Source organism: Sapajus apella, unplaced genomic scaffold (assembly GCF_009761245.1).
Source record: "Sapajus apella isolate SASKATOON/1434 unplaced genomic scaffold, GSC_monkey_1.0 scaffold16, whole genome shotgun sequence".
Taxonomy (NCBI): domain Eukaryota; kingdom Metazoa; phylum Chordata; class Mammalia; order Primates; family Cebidae; genus Sapajus; species Sapajus apella.
Window position 1 is genome coordinate 26,912,900 of NW_022436956.1, and position 22,440 is coordinate 26,935,339.

Here is a 22,440-nt window from a genome sequence, read left to right on the forward strand (position 1 = left end):
AAAAAAAAAAAAAAAAAAAAAAAGTATTTCACAAATTTTCAAATATATCCAAAATGTGAAATGATGTTTTACATTTTTTACTTTTATCTGCTGTAAAATTTGAATTTTGTTAGGCCGGGCGCGGTGGCTCAAGCCTGTAATCCCAGCACTTTGGGAGGCCGAGGCGGGTGGATCACGAGGTCAAGAGATCGAGACCATCCTGGTCAACGTGGTGAAACCCCGTCTCTACTAAAAATACAAAAAAATTAGCTGGGCATGATGGTGCGTGCCTGTAATCCCAGCTACTCAGGAGGCTGAGGCAGGAGAATTGCCTGAACCCAGGAGGCGGAGGTTGCGGTGAGCCGAGATCGCGCCATTGCACTCCACCCTGGGGAACAAGAGGAAAACCCCCTCCTAAAAAAAAAAAAAAAAAAAAAATTTGAATTTTGTTATGACACAGCCTACCTAAGTTAATGGATATATTAATCACTTTCAGGTTGGTATTTTTTTTTAACCTCTTCCAGGCATCTAGCCACATGTTATCATCAGTGGAAAAGCTGCATTCCTGACTGCTCTCATTTTGAATTAGAATTTGATGTCTAATATAAATAAGTAGGTTACTTTTCATATTTCAGATTCCTTCTAAGGCTAGCTGAGATTATTTCACCTTGAAATTTTTTTTATTTTTTATTTTTATTTTGTTTAAAGATGGGGTTTCACCATGTTGGTCAGGCTGGTCTTGAACTCCCGACCTCAGGTGATCCACCCACCTTGGCCTCCAAAGTGCTTGGATTACAGGCGTGAACCACCACGCCTGGCCTCACCTTGAAATTTAACAATACACCCACTAAAAAAATTTTGATTAAACTCTTAGAAACTATTTTATAGTAGAACATCAACATTTTCTGGATAGGTGAAAGCTTTCATATTACATTTTTATTTTGCAAGAAAATAAATTATACAACTTAAAAAATAAAATCCAAAAATTAAGCAGTTCATCAAAATATTTCAGCCTACTGCATACAGAAACTGCTACCACTTAAAATTGTACAGCATTATCATCTCAGTATGTAGTGGCACACATTCAAAATCGTATAGACCATATGAGGATAGATTACAACTCAGGAACTAAAATAAATTTGTTCAATACTTCAGACAACATATAGTGTAGATGACAGGAAAGCTCTCATGTAATGTTTATTTCACAAACATGAACTTGGCAGAATTTATAAGACAGCATCCCAGTCATTTACATGAAAATAGAAAAACCAGCTTGAGTTTAAGATAACAAATCTTTTTGTAAAACTAGCAAATCTTTCACCCAGACTGAAGTTTTAAGAGTTGCCCTCTGAGCAGTGCTAGAGACATCTTACTGCAAATAATGCAAAATACTTTCTAACTACTCAGGTCATATTTTCTATTAAATTTAATAAAAGGTAAAAGAAAGAAAGCTAACATTTCGTTTTTGGAAGGTTTAACATTTATGCACAAAATAAGAGTAAGAGACTTAAAAAGTTGACAGAACTCAGGGACCCCTCCAATAAATGTAAAAATTGGAAGACTTCAGACTTTATTTCAAGATCCGCATTTAAAAATTGGAATAGTAATGTTCTAATATTTATTTCATTGTGACCATGAAAACTGTTCTATATTTTCACTTCCTAAACTCTGTCTTATGTCTACTTACTCTGGCAATGAGATAGCAACAAAAGTTAACATTTTCCAGATGGGATGTTTCCATCTTTAAACTAGAAGAGCTTAACATAGCCTCTCAAGTGTCTTACTGCCATACTACCAATTTTAAAAAATTAAACTTATTTTTTTTTCTTTTTTTTTTGTAGGGGGAGGCTGGATTTTCTTTTCCCTTAACTGCAGGTTTTATCCCTGCTCGGCACCAATTTTAGGTGCACACTGGAGAGGAGACCTGATAAAGAATGCCAATTGTGATTCCAGACCTTACAAACTGCTGGTAAGATTATTTTTTCCTTTTCTTTTTTTTTTTAAATTAGCAAACCTGTTGTTTAAAGAAAACTCAACAGTGGCATAGGCACCTTGTCAACTAAATGGTTTTCATAAACACCAAAAAGTAGTTAAACTTTTGTATACATAACAAAAAAAAATGATGAAAACTGTACATTTACAGTATTTACTGCTGTTCATTCCCAAAATACAATTAAGACATAATTAGTTATTACAAATTTATAAAATTTAATAAAAAACTTTGCTATGGATTTAGTGTTACCTGCTTTTGCATTAAATTCGCCTTCATAAATCAAAACATCATGACTCTCATTCTTAAATTAAATGACTCCAAATTAGAAGTTCCAAAAAAGTTCTGCGGACAATTATGGTTTAAAACAACAAACCTAAATTTTGAAAACGGACTGCAATTTTTCCTCCTATCATTTTCTCCTTTGGCATTCTTGTATTGGGACAAGCAAATACGCCAATGCTGAATTATCTGTTAAACATAAGGGCCACAATTACTACAAAATTATTTCTTCTAAATTTCAAATTTACCCATTATTAACAATCACCTAATTAGAAAGAACTGTGAATACTAATTTTAGTTTAATTCTTCACAATATGCTTGGTCTAACAAATGACATTTGCTACCTTAAAGATGAAGTGTAAAATTTTAATTATAAACAAAATTCCAATTTCCTAAGCATTTAAGAACAGGCATTTTACTATACTCAGCAAAACTCTAAATGTTTTAAATTTGTTTTCCTTCCATTCAGCAGGCAGTTCAAAAGCTTCTTGGGGTGGGGAGAGATTCCATGAAATGCTCTTGAAAGCACTCCACTATAACGTAATAGTGTATGCCTTTCTGTACTCCATTTCCTACTATCTTCAAAAACCATACTTTAAAAAATATTACTTAACGTCAAACATATAAAATGATTTGCAAGAAAATCTGAAACGTGCACCACAATGAATAAAAACCCATGTTGAGCCACTCATTCCCCAAGGGGGATAAATTTTTTCTTTTAAGTTGTTCAAGTTCTCAAGTCCTAAAATTTCCACTACTCTGGGTATTCAGTTGCCGGCAACTAGTTAAGTTGCTACTTTGGATTGACTGAAAGGAACACGGTAAATGTTGCCTTCTGGCCATTTAAAAAAATGTTTATTTTTAAAATATATAAATATATATTTACAGATATTTGGCAAGGTTACTGCTCGTATTAAGAGTGCAATAATTTTGCTTCTGTTTTTCAGGTCTTATGTTGTGGTTTTTCTCTTACCCCTAGGTGACTGATGCAAACCTGAGGCTACAAATCCCTAACCATGAGACTTTAAAATACCAAAATACTTCTATGCTACAGATGAAGAGACCAGTGACATAACTGTATTATATTAGAGCAGGAGATTTCTGCATTGTTTTTAATAAATTCAGATATGGCATAATATTAGGCATATAAATCTTAAGTGTGTTAGTAAACACACTTAATATGTTTAGTAAACACACAATATGCTTGTTTTGCTATTTTGGCTCTGCAATCATAATGACCTACCTAGCTCCATAAAATTTTTTAAACAATTGAAGCAACAATTAATATAAGCTTCACTTTTCAAAACAAGCTCTCTAGCCATATTAAAGAAAAAAAAAAATCTGAAAAACTCCTTTATCATTTAACAACAACTAAAATAGCAGTCTCCTGCTTAAAGAAAACCAGTATTTGAAAGTTGAAAATATTTAATACCATTTTTAGGTCACCATTAAAATCCAGTCATTATACTGAGCAGTGTTTGAATGAAAAATTTGATACTATTAAATACTTAACCTCTCACCTACATCTCCCCTCTCCCAATGTTGCATTGACAGCTCACTCTTTTCATCAAAAGAAACCAAGAGTGCTATTTCTAGTTTTAATTGCATTTTTTAAAAACAAAAGTTAACAGCATTTTTCAGTGCATGAGTATCTGAAGATCCTTCCTTGTGCAAGTACATTTTTTAAGAGAGGAAAAAGAAAGAGAAAAAAGCAACAAGAACCCCGCCCTCACCCTTCCCAACTGTATTTTTCCTGGTGGGTACAAATCAAATTCACTTTTAAAAGCTGATAATGGGCTCTTCATGAATGCAAGTTTCTCCACAAAACAGCATGCTGTTAAAGAGTGTGCAACATGAAGGGAATGCCATCATGCTAACTAATGTGACTGGCAAAATATAGTTGTTTTTGTAAGGTAAGGCAGAGATTTTAATATTTATGTAATCAAAGTCCAAATAAACCTTTCTCCAGCACAAACTGTTACAACTTTCTGCCCAAGCACTCCAAAATTTGGGTTCTTACTATTGTCCATGATATTCAAAATTATGCCATATATATGAAAGTGTTGATATCAGATTCATCTCTTCTGATGTATTTGTGTTCTATTAGCCACTCTATTTGCTCTTTTATCATTTTCTTTTGTGGCAAGAACATGTTTTTCAAAATTTCTACTAATTCAGTCTGCAGCTGAGCATTACTAATTTTCTTTCTCATTTTCATTATTTGTATGATAGCTTCCTAAAAGAAAAAATAAAAATAAAAGTACATTAATATATGAAATTAAGTACAATAAACTGAAAAATGACTTTTAATGCATATTCATCCTCTATCCAACATCTACCCAAATGAATAACAATCACCAGGGGATTAATCTTGACACCAGTATCTCTTCCTTAACAAATAAAAACGTCTTTTGTTTTTTCATTCCCCATAAAAAAAAAAAATCTGCTTATTGGCATGGGGGTCTAGGGGAGAAATAACATTAGGAGAAATACCTAATGTAGATGATGGTTTGATGGGTGCAGCAAACCACCATCACACGTGTATATGTAACAAGCGTGCATGTTCTGCAGGTGTCCTGTATAATTTTTAAAATCTGCTTATTACAGAGATTTTGAAAAATAAGTAAAATCAAAATTACCTCTGCCTCTCTGCTGAAAGAATACCACACCTAATGTTTTAATATTATTTCCTTCAATTCCTTTTTTCCATACCATTCACATTCTTAAAAGTTATCTTACCTGTGAAAACAGTATGTATATAACCTGGTATTATGTTAAACATTAATTAAAATACAATAAACCCCCTACATCCAATTTTTTCCTTGTATTCAGTTATTTCTTTGTGTAGTAGCAGAGGTCAGTTGGGGTCTGTTTTAAAAGTCGGTAAGTACTACTCTTTTTTTTTATTTTTATTTTTTTATTGTCTTTTTAATACTCTTTATATATATTTACCAGATTAATTATATTTGCTACAAAATATTATCTTCAGTTTGTATTGGTTCAATTAAGTGTTTTTAAGTTTTTTCTTTCCTTCTTCTCCTTTTAAATATAGAGACAAGGTCTTGCTATGTTGGCCAGGTCAGTCTTGAACTCCCAGCCTCAAGTAATCCCCTGTCTTGGTCTCCCAAAGTGCTGGGATTACAGGTTTAAGTCACGACACCCGACTGTTTTTAAGTTTCTAAAAGAACAAATCTTTTTGATCTAGGTCATTTAATGAAAATTTTTCTTGATGATTTCCTAAATCACTATTAAGTTTATAACAAGTTATTAGAAAATCATTAAATATTCTTTTCTCTTTTACTTTTTCCAGTCCAAGCTCTCTCTTTACCCAACAAAAGGTATCTATATGCCTGGTGTGGTGGCTCATGCATGTAATCCTAGCACTTTGGGAGGCTGAGGTGGGCAGACTGCTTGAGTCCAGGAATTTGAGACCAGCCTGGGCAACATGGCAAAATCCCATCTCTACAAAATATACAAAAAAATTTAGTCGGGCATGGGGGCCTGTGTCTGTGTTCCCAGCTATTTAGGAGGCTGAGGAAGGAAGACTGCTTGAGCTTGGGAGGCAGAGGTTGCAGTAAGCTGAGATCGCACTACTGCATTCCAGCCTGAGACCCTGTTTCCAAAAAAAAAAGGCATCTGTCTGTCTTAGCACAGATTACAGTCTGTTATAAATGTCAAAATAGAAAAAGAAGTAATATTTGCTTTTAACATTTAAAAATGTTACTTTGCTGCAAATCAACAGACTTGGGATTCCGGCACTATTCAGTAATAGAAAAATTCCTTCAATTTCCTCTGTACAGATATGATATAACCAGCTGGGGAGGGTGGCACATGCCTGTAATTCCAGCAATTTGAGGTGGGTGGATCGTTTGAGTCCTGGCATTTGAGACCAACCTGGGCAACATGGCAACACCCCATCTCTACAAAATATACAAAAAAATAAAAAATTAGCTGGGCATGGTGGCACGCGCCTGTGGTCCTAGCTACTCAAGGGGCTGAGGCAGGAGGATCGCCTGAGCCTGGAAGGCAGAGGTTGCAGTGAGCTGACATTGCACCACTGCACTCCAGCCTAGGCGTGAGTGAGTGAGTGACACCCTGTTTTCCTCCAAAAATACAAAAACAGTTTGGACGTGGTAGCTCATACCTGTAATTCCAGCACTTTGGGAAGCCAAGGTGGGTGGATCATAAGGTCAGAAGTTCAAGACCAGCCTGCCCAACATGGTGAAACCCTGTCTCTACTGAAACTACAAAAAATAGCTGGGCATGGTGGCGGGCACCTGTAATCCCAGCTATTCGGGAGGCTGAGGCAGAAGAATCATATGCACCCGGGAGGTGGAGGTTGCAGTGAGCTAAGATCAGCACCACTGCACTGCAGCCTGGGCGACAGGGTGAGTCTCTGTCTCAAAATAAACAAATAAATAGATAGATAGATTAGATAGATAAATAGATAAATAGACAGATAGATAGATAGATAGATAGATAGATAGATAGATAGATAGATAAAAGATATGATGACCCTTTCACTGACACCAGAAGGTCAAGTGAATTCCTCCCACCCTCAACGGTATTCAGATACCAGGCTCTTGATCATCATAAACTGGGGTTTGTGTCAGGGGTCCAGAGTGGAAGAAGGAAGAGGGGAAGTCTGTTCCATCAAGCATTTGAAGATTGCAGGAACCCGAAGGAAGAGGAGAGACATTTGTAAATGGCCCAGTTTCTCCTCAGGTAGAGGTGAAGGTGGTAGTTATCGAGCCCAAGAGGAAAACAGAGCAGAGGGACACTGGCTCTGGTCCCCATTTGATACGCTGGAGGTTACTTAAAAGAGTAGCATAGTATGATGGAGATAATACTGCACTTCTGACTCTCCCTCAGTTCTCACGTGTCACAGCAAGAGTTTTGAGCTAATGTAACTGCCACAGGGCCTTTAATGACAGGGCAAGGTAATCCTACCATTATTCTGCAAAGAATAATGACAGTGTGCCATGTAGGCCAAGGAGCCACACAGAAGATGTGCAGTCTCAGAGGCTTCAAGAGCTGAGTAAGAGCAAGGGAAAGACAGAGCAGAGAAGAAGCCATGAGGCCCTTAGCAAATAGAAAAAGAATTAACCATAAATTCATCTGCTATGGACAACAGCAGTAATTACCAATAGAAAGCCAAATTCTCAAAGATATACACTACTTCATAGCTACCAACAGCAAGAATCCAGGACACTGTCATAACTACATAGATATGATGCTCCCTTTACTTGACTAGTCAAGTAAACCCCTCTCTCACCCTCAATATATGCAGATGCCATCCATGAAAATCGTAAACAATGGGGATGAGCAGAGTAGGATCAGAGGGAAATACAGTCTGAGCATTTCCTAAAGACAGCTTAGATTATTGGAATCTACATAATTATGGATCACATTAAGACAAAACAAAAGGACTTCAATTTCTCTGCGCATCTTAGAATATGACTACACCTGCATATATATTTCAACTCTTTAATCCATCTGGAGTTTATCCTAGCAGTTTGAATATATTCTAACTTTTCCTCCAAACAGAAAAATCTCCCAACACCTCTTAGTGAATAATTTATTTTCTTTTCATGCGTCATGGAAATTATTTCCTTTATTGTATACACTCTTCTACAATACAGAGCAGCAGATTTTTTGGTTTTTGTTTTTTTTGAGATGGAGTCTTACTCTATTACCCAGGCTGGAGTGCAGTGGCGCAATCTCAGCTCACTTTAAGCTCTGCCCTCCAGGTTCAAGCAATTCTCCTGCCTCAGCACCCGCAAGTAGCTGGGATTAGAGGCATGCACCACCACAGCTGGCTCGTTTTTGTATTTTTAGTAGAGATGGAGTTTTACCACGTTGGCCAGGCTGGTCTTGAATTCCTGACCTCAGGCGATCGCCTGCCTTGACCTTCCAAAGTGTTAGGATTACAGTTGAGAGTCACTGCACCTGGCCTAAAGTAGGTTTAATCTTGGTTATTTTGCTCAATTAATCTTCTTGCCATACTATTTATTACTACAGATTTTAAAATATTTTAGTATTTGGCAGGGCAAGTTCTAGCACTACCATCTTATTCTTTTTTAAGTTTCTCAATCATTCTTATTTATTTATTCTGATAAACTGAGAATCAATCTGTAAAATTCCAAAGATATTCCTAGTTGAATTTTCATATGATATTTAGTAAACTTGACATTAATATCAGAAAAATCAATCTTTTACGTTATTCAGCCTAGGCGCCAGGTACAGTGGCATGTGCCTGTAGTCCCAGCTGCTGTGAAGGCTGAAGCAGGAGGATCGCTTGAGTTCATTTAAAAAAAAATTTTTTTAAAGTTATTCAGCCTTATCATTGAAGAATATGGTGTTTCACATTAAGCAAAAAAATGTCAGACATAAAAGTACATACTGTCTGGTTCCATTTATATGAAGACCTGGAACTGGCAAAACTAAGTGATGATAATTAGAATCAGCTAGGTAGAGGGAGTGCCTGCCTGGAGAGAAAACATGGGGAGATGACTGCTGTGACAGAAATGTTCTGTATCTTAATTGGGTTATGGTCACACAGGTATACCTAAACTCACTGAAAATTGTATTTCGAAAGATACATTCCATTGTGTCTAAATTACAACTAAAAATTTAGAACAAAAAAAGAGCTCAATCGTTCTGTTTATTCAACTCTCCTTCTGAATCTCCAGTAAAGAGCCACTCTCTTCATATATAGCTCCTACAGAATGTGTATGAATGTTTCTTATTTTATTTTCTACTTACTTATTGCTAAATAGAAAGGCAATTGGTGTTTTTTATTTTTTTATTTTTTATTTTTTATTTTTTTGAGACGGAGTTTCGCTCGTTACCCAGGGTGGAGTGCAATGGCGCGATCTCGGCTCACCGCAACCTCCGCCTCCTGGGTTCAGGCAATTCTCCTGCCTCAGCCTCCTGAGTAGCTGGGATTATAGGCACGTGCCACCATGCCCAGCTAATTTTTTGTATTTTTAGTAGAGACGGGGTTTCACCACGTTGACCAGGATGGTCTCGATCTCTTGACCTCGTGATCCACCCACCTCGGCCTCCCAAAGTGCTGGGATTACAGGCTTGAGCCACTGCGCCCGGCCCTTTTTTATTTTTATTTTTTAAGACAAATTTCACTCTTATTGCCTAGGCTGGAGTGGAGTGGCGTGATCTTGGCTCACTGGAACCTTCACCTCCCAGGTTCAAGTGATTCTCCTGCCTCAGCCTCCTGAGTAGCTGGGACTACAGGTGCGTGCCACCACACCCAGCTAATTTTTGTATTTTTAGTAAAAACGGGGTTTCACCATGTTGGCCAGGATGGTCTCGCTCTCTCGACCTTGTGATCTGCCCACCTTAGCCTCCCAAAGTGTGAGCCACCTCGCTCGTCCAAATGCAATTGGTTTTAATTCATTCATCTTTTCTCTGCTGCATTATCCTACCACATGATCTATAGATAATAAGCATTTTTTCATCTTTTCCTCATTTCATATTTTAAAAAGTACACTGGGCCGGGCGCAGTGGCTCAGCACTTTGCAAGCCCAGCACTTTAGGAGGCCGAAGTAGGCATATTGCTTGAGCCCAGGACTTCGAATCCAGCCTGGGCAACATGGTGAAACCCTGTCTCCACTAAAAATACAAAATCAGCCGAGGGTGGTGGCACACGCCTGTGGTCCCAGCTAATCGGGGGGCTGAGGCGGGGGGATCCTTTGAGCCCAGGAAGTTGAGGATGCAGTGAGCTAAAGACGGTAGAGTGCACTAGAGTGCCACTGCACTCTAGTCTGGGCAACAGAGAGAGACCCTGTCTCAAAAACAAAAAGCAAAACCAAGAAAGAAAAGGAAAAAAAATACCCTGGCCAGAAGTTTCAAACAGTAGTAAATGAAAATAGTAAAAGTTGAATAACTTGGTTTTAAAAGGACTATTTCTAAAGTTAAAACAATCATACACAGCTATTCTTTATTACATTCAGAAAGTGTCATAATCCTAGCTTTAAATTTTTTTTAAAAGAAGAAATGAATATTAGAGAACTTTCTTGGTTCTAAACACATTTCCTAATTCCACATTACAACGGAATGTGAAATTGGAATTCATATTCCAACTAGAACTGGAATTTTTAATGTATTTTTAGAAAATTGATTGAGACAAGATCTTACTTTGTTACCCATGCAATCCTCCTGCCTCAGCCTCCCAAAGTGCACTTGGCCCCTACATGCTTTTCAATTCAAAAAAGGATTCAAAATTTAAAAAAGAAAAAAGAAAACTAAGGTTTTTCAAACTTCAGACATTCTGTCAATATTACAAACCTGGGTTCTTAGTATTCGTAGTTGAACTATTCCTTCATTCTCTTCTTCTCTCATCCTTTCTGTAGTGAGCTGCAAACGTCCAATCAAGTTGATTTTACCCCTTTTCTGAACTTTTGCATTTTTTCTACAAAAAGAATTGAATCGAATATTTTATGGTGAAAAAGACTTTTAAAATCCTATTACAGCAACAATGTCTGAGAGAAAATCTTTAGAAATATTCTAAAAATATCATAACTGTTTAAAGGAAAAATGACAAATAGCCTATATATTGCTTTATTTATTTCTTTTTTTTGAGATGGAGTCTTGCTCTGTCACCAGGCCAGAGTGCCATGGCGCTATCTCGGCTCACTGCAACCTCTGCTTCCTGGGTTCAAGCAATATTCCTGCCTCAGCCTCCAGAGTAGGTGGGACTACAGGTGTGTGCCACCACACCCAGCTAATTTTTCTGTATTTAGTAGAGACGGGGGTTTCACCGTGTTGGCCAGGATGGTCTTGATCTCTTGACCTCATGATCCACCCGCCTTGGCCTCCCAAAGTGCTAGGATTACAGGCATGCGCCACCAGACCCAGCCTACATACTACTTTAAAACAAACTCTGTATTTTCCTTAAACATGATAACTAACCTGTTAATGAGTGATTACTCTCTATAAAAATAAAGTTAATATTTTATATTGCCATAAAAGTGACTAGCTAATTAAAGATACATGGGTTATGATTCAATGTTATCTCCTAACTGGATCTTAACAACAACAACAAAAATGCTTTGTCTGAATAAAGTTGCTTTAGAGTACAAAAGGGTATCAGCCTGAAAGATGAAATGCAATATAATATAGTATAATGTCAAAGACCAAAAATGTATCCATGGAAAATATAGTAAAGAAGTAAACATCTGATTAATATTTTCCATAAACAACTAAATGATGTAAGTTTACAGTGATGACAGTATATATTTATGTTTTAAATATAATGTAAGGAAAATAATTATTTTCCAAAAAACAAAGTGCTAAAATTCAAACAAGGTGTTTTTGTTTTAGATCAACCAACATGAAGCTTACATTAAACTGAACTCCTGGTTCACTGAGAAGAGGGTACCTTCTGTAAAGTCTTTGGGTGAGTTGACTTGAGGTTCATACAATAAAACTTGCCGTTTGAGTTTTGGGAAAGCTACTAAAGACTATGAAGAATAAAGAGAAAACAATTAGCATCTAAAAACAGTATGGAACACTAAGATCAATTCTACAACATAATCAACACAGGCAAGAAAAGGATTACAAACACAAACTTAAAATGTTTGGTACTTCCATGAATATAATATTTGAATGCATAATGAGGAAAGGGAGGAGGTGAAAAGAGTTGGTTATGAAAAAGCAATAAATGCTCTCTTTACAGTAAGACAAGAAACTGGTCACATAGGACCACAGTAAACACCACCTGGCAGTTATATACCAGCTCCTTCATCTACAGGTAGTAATTAATTTTGGAACTTCAGGCCAGGTGCAGTGGCTCACATCTGTAATCCCAGCACTTTGGGAGGCTGAGGTAGGCAGGTAACTTGAGCTCAGGAATTTGAAACCAGCTTAGGCATGGGGAAACGCCGTCTCTACTGAAAATACAAAAATAAGCCAGGTGTGGGGCGTACACCAGTAGTCCCAGTTACTTGAGGGGCTGAGGTGGGAGGATCATTTGAACCTGGGAGGTGGAGGTTGTAGTGGACTGAGATTGAGCCACCGAACGCCAGCCTGGATAACAGAGCAAAACTCTGTCTCAAAAAAAAAAAAAATTTAAAAAATTTGGAAATTTTAAGAAAATTTGGAACTTCTATGGAGTAGAGGTAAAACGTAGTTGCAAGCAGGGGGCTAATGAGTATAATCTACAAGCCCTCAAACAGACCAAATTTTTCTTTTAGATTTTTGATCATCATAAAATCTTTGAACACATTCTCAGTATAAAAAGTAATTATATATCTGAGGCACAGTGGCTCACGCCTGTAATTCCAGCACTTTGGGAGGCTGAGGCAGGCAGATTACCTGAGGTCAGGGAATTGAGATCAGTCTGAACAACATGGTGAAACCCTGACTCTACTAAAAATACTAAATTAGCTGGGCATGGTGACACATGCCTGTAATCTCAGCTACTTGGGAGGCTGAAGTGGGAGAACTGCTTGAACCCAGGAGGCAGAGGTTGTAGTGTGCTGAGGCTGTGCCATTGCACTCCAGCCTGAGCAACAAGAGCAAAACTCTGTCTCAAAAAACAAAAACAAACAAATAAACAAAAAAGTACATAGGTGGTCACATTTCTCAAAGGTAACAAATACCAACTCAATCTTTCTTTTTAAATTTTTTTTTACTGAGCACAGTGGCTCACACCTGTAATCCCAGCACTTTGGGAGGCTGAGATGGGCAGATCATGAGGTCAGGAGATCAAGACCATCCTGGCCAACATGGTGAAAACCCATCTCTACTAAAAAAAATTAGCTGGGCGTGGTGATGCGTGCCTGTAATCCCAGCTACTCGGGAGGCTGAGGCAGAACTGCTTGAACCTGGGAGGCGGAGGCTACAGTGAGCCAAGACTGCACCACTGTCACCCAGGCTGGAGTGCAGTGGCATGATTGTGACTCACTGCATCTTCCTGGGCTCAAGCAATCCTTCTACCTCAGCCTTCCAGGTAGCTGGGATACAGCCACCAAGCTGGCTAATTTGCTTTTTTTTTTTTTTAAAGATATGTAATCCCATTATTTTGCCTAGCTAGTCTCAAACTCCTGAGTTCAAGCAATCCTCCCCTCCCGCCTTGGCCTCCCAAAGTGCTAGGATTACAGCCATTAGCCACTGCTCCTGGCCTCTCCTTTTATTTGAAGCACTTTCTCTGCCTTGGTAAATTGCCTATTTTCAATTTATTTTTTCAATAAATATCTCATTAGTATATTTTTTCTTTTTTTTTTTTTTGAGACAGAGTCTCACTCTGTAGTAGCGCAATCTTGGCTCATTGCAACCTCCACCTCCAGGGTTCAAGCAATTCTCCTGCCTCAGCCTCCTGCATAGCTGGGATTATAGGCTCCCGCCACCAAGCTGGGTGAATTTTTGTATTTTTAGTAGAGATGGGGTTTCACTAGGTTGGCTAGCCTGGTCTAGAACTCCTGACCTCAAGTGATCTGCCTGCCTTGGCCTCTCAAAGTGCTAAGATTACAGGCGTGAGCCCCCGTGCCCAGCCTCTATTTTTCTTGATTGTAAGACATTTTGAGACGGTTATGAATTTAATAATATATTGCAAGCCAATCATATATTTACTGCTACATGAGAGGATACAATCTTAAAAAACAAACAAAAACATAAACCAACCCATAAGGTCCTTCTAAGTTCAGCATCAGGGAGTTCAGTTGCAAGTTTAAGATTTTCAAAGCTGATTTTCTCTCTGGGTCTTTGGTTCCATGCAAACAACACAGCGAGCTGAAACGTGGTTACCTCCAAATCATATTGACCTACTTCATTCTTAAATGTTATCTATAATAGATAAAATAGATTTTTAATAAGAATCTCATGATAATTATCTCATGAGGACTAGCTATGACATGAATTTATATATGAAAAAGATTGCTGTCTTCCAAAGTCTACTCTTTCTTTCATGGTAATAAACATTTTAGCATATGTTAATGGCTGCCCACAATACACGCTCATCTCTTCTTTCCATGTAACAAAATGTGGCCATGTGACTGATAGACTGATACTGGTCAATGTGATGCAAATGGAAATGATGGAGGAAAACTTCTAGAAGTTGTCCCTAAATAAAGGTATAAGCTAACTTCACCTTTCCCTTTCTGTTGGCAGGAAGACTGAGATAGTTGGGATCATGCTGAATTCTGTAGACAAGGGCAGTATCTTACCCATGATGATGTAACCAGAAGCTTATGTTCCTAACAGCTTCATGAAAAAAATTAACTATTTCTGCTCAAACTTTCACATATTAGCAAGGCAAAATTCTATTTTGTTTAAGTAATTCTTCTGTGGAGTCCTGCTACTTTCATCCAAATGGAAAGCTGAAGTAACACACATACTATCTACTTACAATTCCATTTGACATGAGATGATGCCAATGTAATTTTCTACCACTATGATTTTTTTTGTAGAATTCTTCTACTTCCGGTATCAAGTCCTCCAGTTCAGTAGGAAGTGAGACAAAGACTTTCTCTGAACTTCTTGACCAGGCACCAGCATTCAGAATTTTTATATTAACTGAATCAGCTATAGACAAGAATATCAAGAATATGAAGAAATTTACGTTAACAATGGATAAAATTCAAAATAAATACAGGGTAACTTTTGTTGAAAAATCATTAAGACTGTAAAACTTTTGTTTAAAGTGTCCTTTTGTTGTGAAATAAAGATTTGTAAATCAACCCACTGCTCTGATAGCTGTTTCCAAGGAAATGGACTTCATAACATCTTTTGACATATTACTGCTGAGGTTTATTTTTAATTTAACAGAAAACAAGGATTTTTTTCAGTTAAAAAAATATGTATGTTAATTATAAAATAATACCTGGTAATGCCAATTTATTATTTTTGTGCATTTCCTTAAAAGCTTGGTTCAAATCTTCAGATACTTTTATGTCCTGAAACATTCTAGCAAGCTTGTTTACATAATCTGCTGGCATACCAACTTCCTATAAAATCCAAAGACAGAAGAGGTAATAAATACATAATCTGATATACTACTGAGAAAAAATTTAATGGAAAAACTAAGTCTTAGATGTTTTAATACAAAATTTTTCTCTCTTATTAGAATGTTTATCATCTAATACCTATGAAATTTGCTTCTCTGAAACAAAACAGGATATTGCAAGGGGTCCCTGCTTTGCACAATTCTTGTATGTATGAATTTCAGTTACCACAGTACAGCTAAATAATACCAATTCCCCAAGAACAAAGCTCAACCTTCAGTTGACACTATGTAATAATGAAACTGCATGAAGTAAAAACTCTATTTCTAGCTCCTCGATCCACAAATCGTGACAAAAATAATAGTGACAAATCACAATATTGCTATGAAAATCTATTAATTGGCCTGGTATGGTAGTTCACACTTGTAATCCCAGCAACTTTGGGAGTCTTAGGCAGGAGAATCACTTGAAGCCAGGATTTTGAGAATAACCTGGGCAACATAGTGAGACTCCATCACTACAAAAAAATTTTAAAAGTTGGCGGGATGTGGTGGCATACTGCCTATAGTCCCAGCTATTTGGAAGGCTGAGGTGGGTGGAACACTTGAGCCTGGGAGTTTGAGCTCTGATTGTGTCACTGCACTCCAGTCTGGGCAACAGAAGAAGATACTGTCTCTTAAAAAAAAATTTTTTTTTTTAAATTTTTTTTAAAAACATAAACACAATCTATTAGTCATTTGTTTATTCAGTTCAACCACAGACAGCAAAGTGTGTACTTTATCTTCCAGTAATTAACCCACATGACAACTCACAAAAAAGAATAATCAAAGAAGGTAATGGCACACAAAGATAAAAAAAGTACACTGAAGAACTGAAAAGTGATAATGCTGGAAATGAAAATAAAATAGAACATAAATGGAGTTATAGAAGAAAGCTGACTGTGATTGTCAGGCTGATAATGCCAGTGTTGAGGATCTTAGTGAAGGCAAATTATCGACATAAAAGAGAAAAGTGGTAAGTGACAAAAAAGATAAGATACCCTAGAGGAAGTGATCCTGGCAAAAATGCTATAAAGGAATTCACAGTATTTCATGACACTGAAAGCCCAATAGATAAAATGCTAGAAACTGATCCAAATTACAGGGGTGTGACAACTCTCCAAGGCAAAGAAAAGATGCTTACTCTGCCAAAGTTACATAAAGGCAAGAACTATTTAAACTACTCTTCATGAACGCTTTTCTGACACAGATAATTTATCTACCATAAAATTCACCCTTTCAAAGTATATAATTTGGCCAAGTGTGGTGGCTCACACCTGTAATTCCAGCAATTTGGGAGGCCAAGGTGGATGGATCACCTGAGGTCAGGAGTTCGAGACCAGCCTGGCCAACATAGTAAAACTCCATTCTCTACTAAAAATACAAAAATTAGCTGGGCATAGTGGCACGTGCCTGTAATTCCAGCTACCCCGGAGGCTGAGGCAGGAGAATTGCTTGAACCCGAGAGGTGGAGGTTGCAGTGAGCCCAGATCGCATCACTGTACTCCAGCCTGGGCAACAGAGTGAAACTCTGCCTTAAAAAACATAAATAAAAATAAAATATACAATTTAGTGAAGTTTAGCATATTCACAGAGCTGTGCAATCATCACCATTATATAATTTTAGAACATTTTCATCACTCCAAAAAGAAACCCCATACTATTTGCAGTCACTCCTCATTCCCCTCCCAGCCCCAACTCCTGGAATTCACTAATTTACTTTCTGTCTCTGTGGATTTGCCTATTCCAGACATTTCATATTAGTGGAATGATATGATACTGTCTTTTGAGATTGGCTTCTTTCACTTAGCATTATGTTTTCAAAGTTCATCTAATGCTGTAGCAGGTATTAGTACTTCATTTCTTTTTATTGCAAAAAATATTCCATTGTATGGATTAATCACATTTTGTTTATATATTAGTTCACTGACATTTTGGCTTGTTTCCACTTTTTGACTTCTTTTTTTTTGAGGAGGACGGAGTCTTGCTCTGTCACCCAGGCTAGAATGCAGTGCTGCGATCTCAGCTCACTACAACCTCTGCCTCCCATGTTCAAGTGATTCTTCTGCCTCAGCCTCCTGACTAGCTGGGACTACAGGTGCGTGCCGCCACGCCCAGCTGATTTTTGTATTTTTAGCAGAGACCGGGTTTCCCCATATTGGCCGGGCTGGTCTCAAACTCCTAAACTTGTGATCTGACCGCCTCCACCTCCTGAAGTGCTGCAATTACAGGTGTGAGCCACCTTGCCCAGCCCACTTTTTGACTATTAATAGTAGTAATGCCATGAACATTTGTTTACAAGTTTTTACATGAAACATATGCTTTCCTTTCTCTTCAAATGAATTACCTAAGAGTGAAATTGCTGAGTCAACTCTATGTTTAACATTTTAAAACTGCCCAACAGTTTTCTAAAGTGGCTGCACCATCTTACATCCCTTTTGGAAACTTAAGAAGGTTCCGATTTCTCCTCTTCCTTACTAACATTTGTTACTGTCTGTCTTTATTTTAGCTTCCCTAGTGGGAATAAAGTAGCATCTCCATGTGATTTTTTTTTTTTAATACGGGGTTTCACCATGTTGGTCAGGCTGGTCTTGAACTCCCAACCTCAGGTGATCCGCCCACCTTGGCCTCCAAAGTGATTTTTTGTTTGTTTTTGAGAAAGGGTCTCGCTCTGGTGCCCAGGCTGCAGGGCAGTGAGTGGCATGACCTCAGCTCACTGCAAACCTTGAATTTCTGGGCTCAAGCAATCCTTCTATCTCAGCCTCCTGAGTATCTGGAACTACAGGCATACATCACCATGCCTGACTAATTTTTGTATTTTTTGTAGAGATGGGGTACTGCTATGTTGCCCAGGGTGGTTTCTAACTCCTGGCTTCAAGCAATCCTCCCACCCCAGCCTTCCAAAGTATTTGTGATTATAAGCGAGAGCTACCATGTTGAGCCTCTCCTTCCATTACATTAATGACTAATGATGTTGAGTATCTTTGCACGCACTTATTGGCCATTTGTGTATCTTCTGTGAAGAGCTGTCAATTCGAATCCTTTGCCAATTTTTAATTATTTGCCATGTATGTGTGTCTGTGTGTTAGAATCTGACTCTGTTGCCCAGGCAGGTATGATCTCTGCTCATTGCAATCTCCATCTCACAGGCTCAGGTGATCCTTCCACCTCAGTCTCCCAAGCAGCTGGGACTACAGGTACATGCCACCACACCCAGCTAATTTTTCTATTTTTTAAAGAGATGGGGTTTCACTATGTTGCCCAGGGTCGTCTTGAATTCTGAGCACAAGCCATCTGCCTACCTCAGCCTCCCAAAGTGCTGGATTACAGGTGTGAGCCACTATGCCTGGCCTTATTTCTCATTTTACTGTTGGGTCTTGATATCTTTTTTAACAAAGAAATAAAGTAGGCCATGCATGGCGGCTCATGCCCGTAATCTCAGCACTTTGGGAGGCCAAGGCAGGCGGATCACTTGTGACCAGGAGTTCAAGATCAGCCTGGCCAAGAAGCGAAACCCTGTCTCTACTAAAAATATAAAAATTATCCAGGCATCATGTCATAAGCCTGTAGCCTCAGCTACTTAGGAGGCTGAGGCAGGAAAATTGCCTGAATCCAGGAGACGAAGGTTTCATTGAGTCAAGATCGCACCAATGCAATCCAGCCTAGGTAACACAGCAAGACTCTGTTGCCAAACAAAAAAGAAATAATTTAATTCTAAAGGTTTCTCGTAGTAAATATATATCAGTTTTGCTATTTTTCCCTTTTTCCTATATATTTATAAGTGACAGTAAGAGTTCTGAATCTTTTGACAATAGTTTTTAAAAGTCACAGAATAATTCCTTTTTCTACTACGCAGTTTGTTAGCACAGTAATTTTTACTATCCCACATTGCCATTTGAAGGCTACCTGCAAGTTAAAAAATCTGTAGCTCTCTCTCATGTGTGCGTACTCCCACTCTCTCCACGGAGACAGAGATATGTATACATACACAGAAATGAAAGACATTTACTTTAATAGTTAAAATAAAAAAACAAACTCAAAGTATTTTATATGGGAATTTAGTTATAATCAGCATTGATTTACCCTAAATAGGCCATCATTTAAATATTCTTTTTGCTATATAGAAGTATTTAATGTTATTATTTATTGATAAACATCTCTAAAGTTAAGCATTTAGTACTGAAAATACCTTAAAAATAATTTGTCCTGTAGTCTACTTATTAATAAGGTCAGTTTAAATGAGTTGAGGTACAAATGAGAAACAGTAGAAACAACTCAAAAACAAAAACGCTTTACTAAAAGTATTAAGAAAATTACTTTATTAGCTATCACTTTATTTTAAATAATTGATGCTACATGCTTTATTTCTGAAATGGAGTCTCGCTCTGTCACCCAGGGTGGAGTACAATGGCGTGATCTCAGCTCACTGCAACCTCGACCTCCTGGGTTCAAGTGATTCTCCTGCCTCAGCCTCCTAGGCAGCTGGGATTACAGGCGTGCACTAGCACGCCCAGTTAACTTTTGTATTTTTAGTAGAGATGGGGTTTTGCCATGTTGGCCAGGCTGGTCTTGAACTCCTGACTGCAGGTGATCCACCTGCCTCAGCCTCCCAAAGTGCTGGGATTACAGGCATGAGCCACTGCACTGGCCTAAATGACACTATATTCTTATAAAATGTTTCCTACTTCTTTGACATTAACAATATTGTCAAAATGTATTAGTTAAGCACATATATAAATGATGTACTATATTAGAAAACAAAATATTTTTTAAAATTTACTTACTCTTAGCCACTCTACCATGTTTTCTTCAATTTCGCTATCGGCAGAGATGTCTAATATAAGACGTCGTGTCAAATGAGCTTTATGATATCTCATAAAAACATCTTTGTTCTGTACATACTTAAGTACCAAGAGCTGTATGAAAAACAAAGTTACTTTCAATTCTTATATACTCTTAGCCATCTCTCGAATTTAGACCCTTCTATATCCACCAATTGTCAAAAGTCAGAAATTTTAATGTACATATAAAGACCTAATAAATTATCTGTGAGAAATACCCAGTCCTAATATACTACTTTAAAGGTTAGCAAAATTGAGACCATAACCAAATAAATTTTTAGTCACTCTAAATATCAGTTTTTTAGATTTTACATAAATTGCAATGATATACTTTACATTAAAAAAATCAGTGGTTTTCTTCACCCAAGTTTCTCTTCTACTTATCTTTTCCACTTTTTTTTTCTGTCACTAATGATCTCTCTGGGCCTTTTTGTCTACACTTGCCCAATATCTTCTTATTTTTTTCTTGTTTGTATTTCTGGGCTTACATCATTACACTAACTGGGGTGACAAAAATGAAAGCAACTACTTAGTCTACTCTCACTCATTCTTAGCTATCTATCTTGGACTCTCACAAAATGCAAGGAGTAAAAAACTCCCAATCTTTCAACTATCATTCCAAATTTGTTGAAATGATAAGTCCTGTATTAGTAGCTACAATTTAATTCCTAAAAATAATCATGAAAGGAGAGGAATTAAATGGTATTTCCTTCAAGAAGCTATGAATAAAAATTTTCAGAAGAAAAAATACCCCCCCCTTAGATGTCTTGTACTGTAAAACTTCATAACATTAGTTCTTTACAGATACACATTTTAAAATTGGTACTATTACAGAAAGTCCTGTAAGCAAAACACAAATTCAAAGTAAGGTAATTTTAAAAGTTGAAATTTAAAAAAAATCATGTACCACTTCTTTAAGCTTTGCTTCAATCTCTTCAGAGGTTAGTTTTTTGCTCAATGGTGTTTTTCTTAGCAACATGTCACAGTAATTGGCAAGCAGCTCAGGGCATTTTGACTCAGGCTGAGTTTTTAATCCCACCCTAAAAAACAAATTAAAAGCAGTTGATGGAAAAATGATTGATGTTTGCAAATATTTTTTTCTAAATCCAATTATTCACAAGCAAATTTCTTATGTTAAGTAGTCTGATGACCAGGTTTGGAACTAGGATAAGCAAGCAAAGTATCTAGGGTGCCTAATTTAGGGAGACACTCACTGTTAGGTTCCCCTAAGTGCTAACATGGCACTTGCAGAACCCTGAGCGTAAGAGTCTCCTTGAATTTTACACTCCAGGCCAGTGCAGTGGCTCATGCCTGTAATCCCAGCACTTTGGAAGGCTGAGACGGGCAGATAACAAGGTCAGGAGATCAAGACCATTCTGTCTAACACAGTGAAACCTCATCTCTATTAAAAATACAAAAACTTAGCTGAGCATGGTGGCACGCACCTGTGATCCCAGCTACTTGGGAGGCTAAGGCAGGAGAATCGCTTGAATCCAGGAGGCAGAGGTTGCAGTGAGCTGAGATAGAGCCACTGCACTCCAGCCTGGGCAACAGAGCAAGACTCTGCCTCAAAAAAATTTTTTTAATTTTGCACTCTAGGTGCCTTCTTGCCTCACCGTAGTGCTGACCTTGGCAATGATATTTAAAATATTTTGTTGAGAGATCTGTTAAAATACTTTTGAAAAACTGTTAAATTATTGGATATTTATGTTAACATTTAAAACTTTTTATTATTAACATGTTAAAACTGTTATTTCACTCTTTGAAATGTATCTTATATAACCCACATTCCATAATGATGATATATCTACGATTATTCATTAAAAATAAAAACTGTAAATGAATTCTTCCTAAGCAATGAAGAATCTGTATCTCCATTTCACTTTCCTGACACAATTTTTTTTTTTTTTGAGATGGAGTTTTGCTCTTGTCCCCAAGTCTGCAGTGCATGATGCAATCTTGGCTCATTGTAACCTCCACCTCTCGGGTTCAAGCAATTCTCCTGCCTCAGCCTCCCAAGTAGCTGGGATTACAGGTACCTGCCACCATGCCTGGCTAATTTTTATATTTTTAGTAGAGATGGGGTTTTGTCATGTTGGCCAGGCTGGTCTCAAACTTCTGACCTCAGGTAATCCACCTGCCTCAGCCTCCCAAAAAACTGCAGGGATTAAACGCGTGAGCCACTGCGCCTGGCTCTTGATACAAATTTAAACATGGCATATTGTTGTTTTTAAAAAAATAACAGACACACACACACACACACACACAGACACACAGACACACACAATTTTAAAAAATTGAGACAAGGTCTCACTAAGTTGTACAGGCTAAACTCCTTCCAAGCAGCT

General features: G+C 37.5%; 1 protein-coding gene across 2 annotated transcripts in view; it reads right to left on the reverse strand.

Moving 5' to 3' along the window:
* Nucleotides 1-904: 904 nt before the first annotated feature.
* Nucleotides 905-22,440, reverse strand: part of CUL5 (cullin 5) — a 107,877-nt gene continuing 86,341 nt past the window's right edge. The window contains exons 12-19 of one of the 2 annotated variants that reach the window (XM_032285683.1): nucleotides 21,000-21,132; nucleotides 20,036-20,167; nucleotides 15,093-15,216; nucleotides 14,619-14,794; nucleotides 13,895-14,056; nucleotides 11,615-11,733; nucleotides 10,559-10,682; nucleotides 905-4,487 (exon numbers count right to left, since the gene is read on the reverse strand). In XM_032285683.1, the coding sequence (XP_032141574.1) occupies nucleotides 4,293-4,487; nucleotides 10,559-10,682; nucleotides 11,615-11,733; nucleotides 13,895-14,056; nucleotides 14,619-14,794; nucleotides 15,093-15,216; nucleotides 20,036-20,167; nucleotides 21,000-21,132 (1,165 nt within the window). In that variant the 3' untranslated portion in view covers nucleotides 905-4,292. The remainder of the gene's footprint in view (nucleotides 4,488-10,558; nucleotides 10,683-11,614; nucleotides 11,734-13,894; nucleotides 14,057-14,618; nucleotides 14,795-15,092; nucleotides 15,217-20,035; nucleotides 20,168-20,999; nucleotides 21,133-22,440) is intronic. The other variant, XM_032285684.1, reaches the window with a different exon arrangement.